We start from the raw sequence: 12,090 nt of genomic DNA on the forward strand, positions 1-12,090 counted from the left end.
CCAGCTCACCTTGTAGTTGTAGTTGTTGTGTTTGTACAATGTTCCTTTAGACATGGGGTTTAGGACCTTTGTACATTTTAGCTCCAGGCCCATGTGGACCTTAATCTGTCACTGGGCGGGGGGAAGTTTTATGATGAGAACTGAATTGCAACGTTCTATACTACCGACTGAATTCATTTAAGACAATGTTTTATAATAAATGTAGGCAGAATACATTTATTACTTTAAAGAATATGAAAAAAAATTACCTTTTTCATAAATACACGATTTGCAGAAAAACGTGGTGATATGCCAAATCGGGAGTCATTTTCGTGTTCAGAAGCCAAAAATCTATAAGTATCACATAAATTTGTTAAAAAAGCTTTTTCATCGCAGAGCCTGTGTAATTAGTCCACATCTGTAAATGTAAACTGCAGTAACTTAATTTGTTGACTAGGATAAAGCAGCAGAATGTTTACCTTTGTTTTATTGGCCACTACATTCTAAAGGATATATTTGTATTGGATTTAAACTTAAACAGTTGGAGGGTTGCAACTATTGGGAGATAGCAGGCAGTGGCATCCCTACCTCCTTTTCACCTGGAGCGGGCGGCGGCGGGAAGCTTGCACTGCGCACAAGGGGGCGTGGTCTCGTCAGTGAGGGCGTGACATCGCTGCCAAAACCCCCGTTTTTTGGCCACACAGGCTGCCCCCAGGGACCAGCCTGTGCGAAGCACTATGGTGTCACCCCTCGGCTGGTGACACCCAGGATCGGTCCGCACCCCCCTTGTGACGCCAGTGATAGCAGGCACATCGGCTGATTTATTGATTATAGATAGACTTCAGGGACTCCATTTAATGCAGTATCTTAACGGCAGCTGTAGTTAATGGGAAAGAAATTTCTGAAACCAAAAAGAAATGTACAGCGGTATAGATCTGTATTACAGAAGTAGATCTAAATGTGTAAAACCACATGCATGCACATTGCATTAGGACTGCTGGTAAGCCATTCAAGGCTAAGTAGAGCTGAAAATGTCATCAAGAAGGTGATTGTTGTGATCTCTCTAAACCAGCGGTTCACTGGTCTCTTCTAACAGGCTGCTCCATAAGGATTTCAAATTTTGTAGTAATTAAAATATTCTAGGTCTTCATCTTTACTGCTATGTCACTAGATCACCCCAACTCACCAGTGGCAATAGATGCTACAGTGGCATTACATCCCCCCTCCCCTTCCTCCTATTGGTAATAGAACCCCAAGTGGCGGTACCTCCTCTCTCTTCCCCTCATGCAGTGTAGGGGGTCCCAGAAGGAAATGATCATCTGCCCCCGTGCTGATCTCTGAGCTCTATAAGGTTGATGATCACACATCAGCATGCTCTGGGGCCCATTAGTAACGAGTTTTATCATACATAATGAGTTTAAAACTCGTTGCGTATGATGATGGTGCTCTAGCTAATCAGCTACCAACTGCCATCTGTTTGAAAAGTGACAGTTGGGAGCTGATTGGCTTGAGCACCATTATCATACGTAACAAGTTTTATCACTTGATGTGAATGATAAAACTCATTGATAAATCGGGCCCAATTGGGAGATGTGTGCAACAAGTTTTAAAACACATTGATAAATGGGCCCCTAAGAGCATATTCGGCGGTCATGGGGGCTAATTCAGCAGTGCACTGCTGAACGCATATTCACGATTATCAGGAATCTGTGCATGTGCAGGACCCATTCTGCGAGTGTGCAGAATGGGTCCTGCTAACACGCACTCTAGCCCTTAATTGCCTGTGCCTGATAGACAGGCAGAGGCATTTATGGGACGGGGCGATGCGGGGACGGGGTCGGGTACAGTTCTCAGAAACGGGCGTATCCGCCCGGTTTTCCGGAAGTGGCCAGCCCAGGATCTGCTTTGACATACACCTCCTGCTGCATTTTGTATTATTGCAAGGACTGAATTGTAAAGCTGCCTGCGTGCACTACACACTACAGTATATACCTGCGTGCACTACACATTACAGTATATGCCTGCATGCAGCTTTGCAATTGCGGTTCTTGCTGAATCAGGACCATGGAGCGCTACATCACAGTTCGGGGGTGGACCAGAAAGGGAGAGTCAGTTTTGCACACATGCAGTTTTCATATTATTGTTAACATTTAGGTGTAAATTTACTAAAGTGAGAGTTTTTAGAAGTGAGTTTTAGAAGTGATATTGCCCATAGCAACCAATCAGATTCTACTTAACATATTACTAGCACTTCTTAGAAGATAATAGCTAGAATCTGATTGGTTGCTATGGGCAACATCACTTTTAAAACTCACTTCTAAAAACTCTCACTTTAGTAAATTTACCCCTTAGAGAAGTTTAATGGACCTGAGAAGAACATAGTAGTTCTAGGCAGTGTCCTGTTCAGGATAGAACCCATCCAGTGCTGTGAGGCACTATGCCATTGTGTACTACTATCTTATCACTTTGAAAAGTCTCCATTCAAGTGTAATAAAAACCACATTGATACTCATGACCTTCACCACCTTGAACAACTGAAGCTGCCCACACACATAGCGATATTTTACCCGATCTGGCCTATTCCGACGCATTGGAACAACAGATCGTGTAAAGCATCGCCAAATTGTGAGGAAATCGTGAGTCCCCACTCACGATCACGATGCGATGCGCGTCCCCGCTGGTCGCACATCGCATCTTCAGATCTGCCGTGCAGTAGGGCAGATCTGACAATCTAGGACACGATGCACTGTGAAAGTCTGACTGCAGGAGAGATCGCATGAAGATTGGACACCAAATTGTGTGGAGATTGTGTGCTGAGCTGCCGGGGGGAGTGTCAAGGGAAATCGTACACATCGGCTGATCGTGTGCAGATCGCTATGTCTGTGGCCATCTTCAGTGCAGCAGTGTTGGTGATTTGTATCTATACAAGGTCCTACAATTGATTGAGCCAGACTGAGGACCAAGTGCTAAAAAATGTACTTCTGGGTTAGATCCTATTTACAGATAGGAAGTGTAAGCCTCTCCCCTCCATGTGTATAACTTCTCAGGTTTCTCTGGACCCTTGGAATTAGCAGCCGCTATACCAAACAAAGTAAAAAGATATTAATTGGGTGCACTTATATAAAGAAGTTATTTTGGTGCCTGTTGAGAGCTAATAACACACAGGAGAAAGGATGAGGCTGCACTATTAAGGTAAAAACCACTATGTAGGCTGCTGGGAGTGTGTGGGCTACCCTACCCACTAGTGGATACAATACAATCAAGGAAAATCAGCGCTCGCCCAAATGTGACTTTGTCTTTTTTTTTTAATACTATTTGTTGTCAATCAATATGGTGCAATTTCTATGAATTTATTGTATTCAAAATTTTGAATACAATTCATAGAAATTGCACCATATTGATTGTCTTTCTTTTTTAATACTATTTGTTGTCAAAGTCACATTTGGGCGAGCGCTGGTTTTCCTTGATTGTATAGCTAATAAAGCACAGCCATGGAGAAGATAGGTGTCACTGAATGCTATCCTGTCTGCACAGAGGCTTCCTGGTGCAATCTCCATCTCTCGCCGTCAGTAATCCCGTGTGCCATGATTGCTCCATCATACTCCTGTGTTCTTGTCTTACACAATTACATTTTCTATTTTATTTTTCTCCAGGTATTTACAAGAGAGATTGAAACAACTGCAGGAGGAAGTTAACCTGCAGAAAAGTAACATTGTCAAATACAAGGTAAGAAAGAAAACAACAAAACACTTTTTTATTAGACTGTACAGAGAAATGAAATGTTTTCCTGAGTAGTTTGTTGAAATTGTTCTAGAATCCAGACTTGATGTATTGATTTTGTGCCACGTGTGCCCCAGAATGATCGGCTCAGGTTTGTGGGTACTCAACAAAGATTCCGCTTGGTTCCTATGCAAATATATACGACGGCACTCCAGTCTAGTAAAGATAATTCCTCCACACTGATGCTGTGATGTAGTCATTGTCTTTACTAGACCAGAGTGCTGCCATTCATCTGTGTATGTATGTATATGTATGTATGTATATGTATGTATGTATATGTATGTATGTGTGTATATATATATACGAGGGCTGATTGAAAAGTAATGAGACTGATAATTTTTTTTTTTATTCAGAATCAGATGACTCCACAGGATCTGAACATTTTTCTTTTTCAAAGTAGCGTCCTTTACATTCAATACATTTTTTTTGCAGCATTTTAACAATAATTCAAAGACGTACAGTGGACTGATTTGTGACAGGGTATGTCACCAGTATGCCAGCCATCTTGAAGTCTGCCATCTTGGATGCAACTCTAATTGTGTGTGTGATGTATACATTATGTATATATGTGTCTATATATATATATATATATATATATATATATATATATATATGTATGTATGTGTGTGTGTGTGTATATATATATATATATATATATATATATATATATATATTACACACACACAGTACATATATATATACGTAGTGTGTGTGTATGTATATATATATATATATATATATATATATATACTGAGTGTGCATTTGTGTATGTATGTGTGTATATGTGTATATATATATATATATATATATATTTTTTTTTTTTAATTCACATTTTTTGCGCTGTTTGCAGTTGCAGCTTTTTTCCACGCCAACTTCCGTTTACAGACTCAGTCAAACAAAGATCTACAAAGACGCTGCACGATGCCACCAATACCTTAATGCGTTTCTCTGGGTTCTTAACGCCCAGTTTCATCAGAGGGAGGGCATAGGTATCCAGAATCCTAAGCAGGCTTCATATAATTAGGTAATTAGGGCCGAAACGTCGACTTAAATGATGTTTGAACAATAAATATTTTGGCTTTTTTCTTCTGATAGTGCGGTGAGTGCCCTCATTTGGGGTTTTATGCCCTTAATACTGGGAAAAAAAATAAATATATATATATATATAATAATTTATTTGCACAGAATATATATACTTCACCAATGGATGCAGCACTTCTGGCTCAAGAAATAATCAGCGCTGAGATGGTATATAGGTCGTATATGCCGACTTAACGCTGATTATCTCTTGAGCCAAGGGTGCTACATCCATTGGTGAAGTATATTATACTGTGTTTGTGCACTTATGCGGGCACCCGGCGTTATAACATATATTCAAGGTAGAGCCTAACTCTGGAAATATATAACCTTTTGGATATGTCACAGGGATAATTGCAGATAGAACTAGGAGTCTTGAGTTTCTGTAGTGTACTCTGCAGAACTTGATGGATATTGACTCATTTTTCACCTTGTCTAGCTCTAGGTGCTTGATTTTTCCAAAAATGTGTGTTAGAGAAATACATTTGGATCAGTTGTTGTTGAACAGCAATAGGTGCATCTAGATCAGTTAAACATCTAAAGTAGTCAAATCTATTATCGGAGGCTGAACATTCCTATAACCATGAAACCTTATGACAGACACTGTTAGGAGCTCTGCTAAATGGTTTAATTAGTAGAAGAATGCCTGAGATGTTTGCGGAAAATACAGAGGGCATGTTTAAATGTTATTTAGTATATCTTAGACATTGACCTCCAAATGGCTTATCTAGACAACCATAAAGTCCAACATCACATATAATAGATATACTGAACTACCTTTATATTATATTTTTCATTTGTATTAGTCCCTTAGAGCTTTGTGGGATCACAGAACTTCTTGGTGACTTCTAATATTGTTCTATTTTATAGTAGGTAGCATGGTTTCTACTATACAATCCTATTAAACTGTGTCTCTATGACCTGCGCAGTGAGAGTTGGGAGGTGGCAAAACTATCAGGTCTTGCAGGCTTAGAACAGGCCACAGGAGGCTGACACACGGGTCCTACATTTACATATATGCCCTGTCCGCAGCACCGTGGATGCTCTCTTCTGTCCACCACCACATATGTGATGGACCATCAATGATTACAGGTAACGGTCTCCACTGAGGGAGCAACATTGAGTTTGTACCCAAGTTATCTTATGCTAAAGATGAGGGGTTACTCCACCCAGGAATAGCTGGTTGTGTTAGTTTCTGCTAATATATCTCTGTGATCCACTCTAATTTCTAGGTTATTGTAGTCATTCCAGATGATGGTTTACCCCTGGGAATTGACTCAGTCTTTATGCCTTTTATATTTGACCATAGTCTTTCTGTAAAACAAATCTACCTGCCGCATTAATTACAGATTGTGTATATGCATTTGAAATTTAGTTTTGCTTTAAAGTAATTTGCAGACCGATCTAGAACTTATGTCCCAATACATTCCAACAAATGCCCAGGGATTTTATAAACTGAACCCCATTTTTTTTTCCTGTACAAATATATGACAAAATACCACAGGGATCAACCATTTAACCAACTTTAGAAGCTATCACTACATTAGAAACCATATAGGCAGCTATGGAAGAGACTACCAATACAGAGATTTTTCCGGGTGTGGTATATTATGTCGTAATGTCGCCATGCAGCATGTAGACATTGACCACGTTGACATTCATCATGTCAACACTGATGAAATGTCGACATGATTAGAATGTTGACAAAACATCCCTGGTGGGGGGCAACCTGCCTGCTACTCTTGTCAGGCAGCTCCAGCTGTATCTTCCGGGTCCTATTAACTTCAGGCGGACCCTGCACGGCTTCCGGTAGTAAGTATGACTATATCTAATCCTAACCCTCCCCCCTAGTGCCTAACCCTAACACTCCCCTCTTGTATCCAAACCCTAATCCTCCACTGCCGTATCCTCACTCTAAGATCCTCTCCCGTAGCCCAACCCTAACCTCCTCTCCCGTATCCCAACCCTAACCATCTCTGCCGAAGCCTTACCCTGACCCTCCTCTCCCGTAGCCTTACCCTGACCCTCCTCTCCCGTAGCCTTACCCTGACCCTCCTCTCCCGTAGCCTTACCCTGACCCTCCTCTCCCGTAGCCTTACCCTGACCCTCCTCTCCCGTAGCCTTACCCTGACCCTCCTCTCCCGTAGCCTTACCCTGACCCTCCTCTCCTGTAGCCTTACCCTGACCCTCCTCTTCCGTACCCCAACCATCTCTTCCGTAGCCTTACCCTGACTCTCCTCTTCCGTAGCCTTACCCTGACTCTCCTCTACCGTAGCCCAACCCTGACCCTCCTCTCCTGTAGCCCAACCCTGACCCTCCTCTCCTGTAGCCTAACCCTGACCCTCCTCTCCTGTAGCCTAACCCTGACCCTCCTCTCCTGTAGCCTAACCCTGACCCTCCTCTCCTGTAGCCTAACCCTGACCCTCCTTTCCTGTAGCCTAACCCTGACCCTCCTTTCCTGTAGCCTAACCCTGACCCTCCTCTCTTGTAGCCTTACCCTGACCCTCCTCTCCTGTAGCCTAACTCTGATCCTCCTCTCCTGTAGCTTCACCCTGATCCTCCTCTCCCGTAGCCTCAAGTTGTGTATCCACTACGCGATGTTACGGAGCGATTGCACAATTACGACATCGTAATCGTGCAATCGGTCAGTAATCATGCACAAATCGGGCACTATTATGTCAAAAACGACCAGCGATGCCTGCTCCCACTGGTCGTTTCTGACATCAATTATTTACTGAAGATGCTGGTCAATCTGCCGATAACGACAGATTGCCAATGTTCAGAGATTATTGATGTGCCTACACTGAACGATCAGTCATTCAGTGTAGGCACTGCAGGGGAACAGCAACGACAATGTTGTAATCGTGCTGCCGTCGCCTAGTGGATGTGCGGCATTACCCTGACCATCCTCTCCCGTAGCCTTACCCTGACCCTCCTCTCCTGTTGCTTAACCCTGACCCTCCTCTCCCGTAGCCCAACCCTGACCCTCCTCTCCTGTTGCTTAACCCTGACCCTCCTCTACTGTAGCCTAACCCTGACCCTCCTCTCATGTAGCCTAACTCTGACCTCCTCTCCCGTGCCCTTACCCTGACTCTCCTCTCCTGTAGCCCAACCCTGACTCTCCTCTCCTGTAGCCTAACCCTGACCCTCCTCTCCTGTAGCCCAACCCTGACTCTCCTCTCCTGTAGCCCAACCCTGACCCTCCTCTCCCGTAGCCCAACCCTGACCCTCCTCTCCCGTAGCCCTACCCTGACTCTCCTCTCCTGTAGTCTACTTCTTACCCTGTGGTAGCCTAACCCTAACCTCCTCATCCATAGTCTGACCCAAAAGCCGGGTACACATTAGCTGACAGCCCGATGAACGATATATCGGATGGTTGATACACACTGCACGATATGTCATTCTCCGGCACCAATTACTTTGCCGGCGTTGGCAGCTGGGTCGCTCCGTCCTCTGTGCTTGCACGGACGATGGAACGACCCCTATGTCTGGCAGCAGGAGGCACGCATAGTGGGTACACACTAGTCGGTGTCCCCGATAAGTCGGCCTGTTCCACAGGATCGGGCTGACATATCATCTAGTCTAGTGTGTATTCAGCTTAACGCTCCCCTCTTGTAGCCAAATCCTACTCCTCCACTGCCGGATTGTGCAGAATGTCGACATTTCATATGTTGACACTGAATATGTTGACATTTCAACAATGTCAACTTCATAAATGTTGACATTATGACTAAACCCATATTTTGCTAGTCAACTAATGGTCCTAAGTACCGCAGATCCCAATTATTTCTCTGGTAAGTAGGAACCCATTTGTACACTGATAGTCATACAGATGTGTCCTCATACATCTAGCCTCCTTGCGCCATGGTCAGGGGCGTAGAAAGCCACTCCGGGCCCTGGTAAAGAGGGGGCGTGGCCTAATCGTGGGAGGTGTGGCCATGCCCCCTTGAAAAAAAAATAATATTGTTTTGCAGCGAAGCGGCGCTGCGCGCCGGGCAGCGGGCACTGTGAGCCCCTCAGGCCGGGTCAAAGCCAGTGGGGAGCGCGATCAGTTTGATCGTTCCCCCCTTCAGGCATAGAAGATTGCTGTGGCTGCTGCAGAGGGAGGGAGGATGGAGGAAGTGAGGGGGGGGGGCGCCGGGCCCCTCTGGAAGCCTGGGCCTGGGTAAACTGTACCCGCTCCCCCCCCCTCTCTGCGCCCCTGGCCATGGTGTGGCATTACTCAGTAGCGTTGAGCTTCTTTTCCTGCAACTTTTTCCCTTCAAATGTGTCTTATTCGCACAGCCATTTGAATAGGACACACAAGCAGATTCTGCTGATTAAAATGATATGTGGCATGCCTATATTCTGTGTGCGGGGAAATCTGCATGCGAAATGCTACGTTAGTGTCACAGCCGCTGATATAGCGTAGCATTTTGCATGCAGATACACCCGCAGACACACACAGAATATAGGCATGCCACATATCATTTTAATCAGCAGAAGCTGCTTGTGTGTCCTATTCGCATCACTGTGCGAATAAGATGCATTTGACGGGAAAAAGTTGCACGAAAAGATGTTTGGCACTACTGAGTCACATGGCGCTCACGTGTTATGTGTAACGCGGCTTGTAGCACACGGAGGATAGATGTATGTGGATGTATCTGTAACTGCAGTCATTATACCAGCCTATCATACACTCTTGCTAAAGATATATACAATAATGGCCTTTTCCTTTTATTGTTCACACTTGTGGACAATCTCTTAAATTATTTTATTTACAAAGGTGATTCTCAGTAGCTGGCTGAACTTCCATGTACATTTTTTTTTTTGTATACTTTTCAGGACTGCAGTCTTAATACATATAGGCCTTGATTCAATTCATGCTGGACTTTTTGCTCCACATCGCTGATTTTTCGTGGATAAAGTATCGGGCGCGTGCCCACTTTATCCCCGTATTCAATTAGGAAGCAGCGAAAACAGGAGCCAGCGGAAAGGTAAGTATCTCTAAAAATTTGTGAATTTTGGGGTTTTGTTCCTAGGACCCCCCTAAAGATGTCCAGACATGGGGGTTCACTGTGGGTACCCCCGTTTAGCCCTGCAGAATGTGTTCTGCATTTTTAAATAGCTACGGCAGGTGTTTTTTCCCGACATTAGAACAAGTGATGCAGAAGAGCACTTAGGTTTATTTTTTCGTTTTTTTAAGTGGTCACATCAAATTTGGGGTACTTGAAAATGGGTACTAGCATATTTTAAGCCCCTAAACTTATTTTTTTTAAATTCTGCAAAAATGCATCTGCCACTAATAGCCTATTGTAGAAAACACCTGCCGCATACTTGTAGAACACCCACGAACCTATTTGCCTATTTTTTAAACATTGTTACCCAATTTTTTTTATTTTTTTTTGGTGTGTCCCTATTTTTTTAAAATACTTTTTTTGACACAATTCATTTTCAGGGGCTTTTCCCGGGAGTGCAGGCTATTTTTTTAAAGCCTGCACCCCTAAACCCCAATTCTGCACTTTTCGCCAGTTAAAGGCTGGTGAAAACTTATCCCCGTTTTTTTTTCATTGAATACGGGAATAATTGAAACATGCGAAAATGATGCCATCGGCGATAATTTATCGCCGCTTTCAACTTTTCGCAGACTAAATGAATACCCCCCCATAGTGGAGCTGCTATATTAACAGAAACTATATGCACATTGAGAAGTAATTGTATGAAATCACTCGATCATATGTATTTGTAATAATTCTGCATAGTTTAACGTTAAACTGTTTTTGTATTACAGAATGCACTGGAGAGGAGGAAGAACTCAAAGACCAGTAGCAAGTCAAACAGCAGTGCCCTGACTGGGGTGCTCTCAGCTAAGCAAGGTATTTGCTGGGAAGTGACACTTTATACAGTAGTGATTCGAGATGCAATGAACAATATAGCAGTAATCCAATGATTTATGTTAAAACAGGAAAAAACAAAAAAAAATGTGACTGAATAACCTATTTTCAAAATGTCTTTGGCCCTCATTCAGAGCCGTACGCTCTGAGCAGAGCGCACGCTCTGCATGAGGGCCGGGCTCCTTTTTCATGGAGCGTCCTCCTGGACGCTCGTATAGCTGTGGGTCACCACCCACAGGCTATACGAGCGTGCATTTTGATGGCCGCGATGGTCGTGACCATCGAAATTGCGAGCTGGAGCCTGCGGTTGAGATTTTCAACCGCAAGCTTCGGAGTGATTTTGGCTCTATCAGAGCCAAAATCACTCCCACTGACATCACTAGTGATGTCAGTGGGCCGGCTTCTGACGGGAGGCGTTCCCGTGGGAACGCCCCCGTCAGGGAGGCACGCCCCCAGCACGCCCACCAAAGGGGGCGTGCTGTCAATCAACATTGACAGCACGCCCCCTTTGATCGGACACAACGAGCGAAGGAAAGTCCTTCGCTCGTCGTGTCTGGCGCATGCGCACGACGGAGCTCCCTCCGTCGTGCGCATGCTCAGTGCAGACCATCGACCCACTTGCGAGCGTACAGCCGCTCGCGAGTGGGTCTGAATCAGGCCCTTTGTTTTGAATTTTATTCAATCATTTAAACTGCAGTAAATTGCAGTATGTTTGACACTGCAGTTCATAGTATGCTATGTGATCCATAATACTGGTGCAATTGCAACTCCAGAGGCACAATTATTTTCCTTACCCATTCCCTTACAGCATAGGGTCGGAGAGCGCTCCTCGCTTTACTGCGCGGGCTGGTAAAATTAGGTGGGGGGTACAAGCTGTTTTTTTTTTTACAGCCCCCTCCACCAGACCTGAGCTGATCAGCCGGGGGTTATTGCCACTGTGACAGGGAGCCATCATAGTGGAGTCTACCCTAGGGGAATTTAGGGGTAGGAAAAGGGTCATAGAGTCTGATTTTATTTTTATTTATTCTTATGTCAAGTCATTTATTTATTTATTTACAGGTTGAGTCTCCCATATCCAAAATGCTTGGGACCAGGAGTATTTTGGATATCTGAATATTCCGTATTTTGGAATATTTGCATATCATAATGAAATATATTGGGAATGGGACTCAAATCTAAACACAGAATGCATTTATGTTTTATATACAGCTTATACACACAGCCTGATGGTGATTTTATACAATATTTGTAATCATTTTGTGCTTTAAACAAAGTTTGTGTACATTTAAATCATCAAAAAACAAAGGTTTTCCTCTCTGTCATGGTAAAATAAATTCTGTATTTCAGAGTATTTGGATATGGTAGACTCAACCTGTATGAT

General features: G+C 43.7%; 1 protein-coding gene across 3 annotated transcripts in view; it reads left to right on the forward strand.

Annotated features, from left to right (window-relative positions):
- Positions 1 to 12,090, forward strand: part of CCDC149 (coiled-coil domain containing 149) — a 109,557-nt gene that overhangs the window by 67,889 nt on the left and 29,578 nt on the right. For all 3 annotated transcript variants that reach the window (XM_088450612.1, XM_088450613.1, XM_088450614.1), the window contains exons 7-8: positions 3,633 to 3,705; positions 10,607 to 10,691. In XM_088450612.1, coding sequence (XP_088306738.1) covers positions 3,633 to 3,705; positions 10,607 to 10,691 — 158 coding nt within the window. The remainder of the gene's footprint in view (positions 1 to 3,632; positions 3,706 to 10,606; positions 10,692 to 12,090) is intronic.

The sequence above is a fragment of the Taudactylus pleione genome, unplaced genomic scaffold (assembly GCF_031769625.1).
Source record: "Taudactylus pleione unplaced genomic scaffold, aTauple2 ptg000520l, whole genome shotgun sequence".
NCBI classification, from domain to species: domain Eukaryota; kingdom Metazoa; phylum Chordata; class Amphibia; order Anura; family Myobatrachidae; genus Taudactylus; species Taudactylus pleione.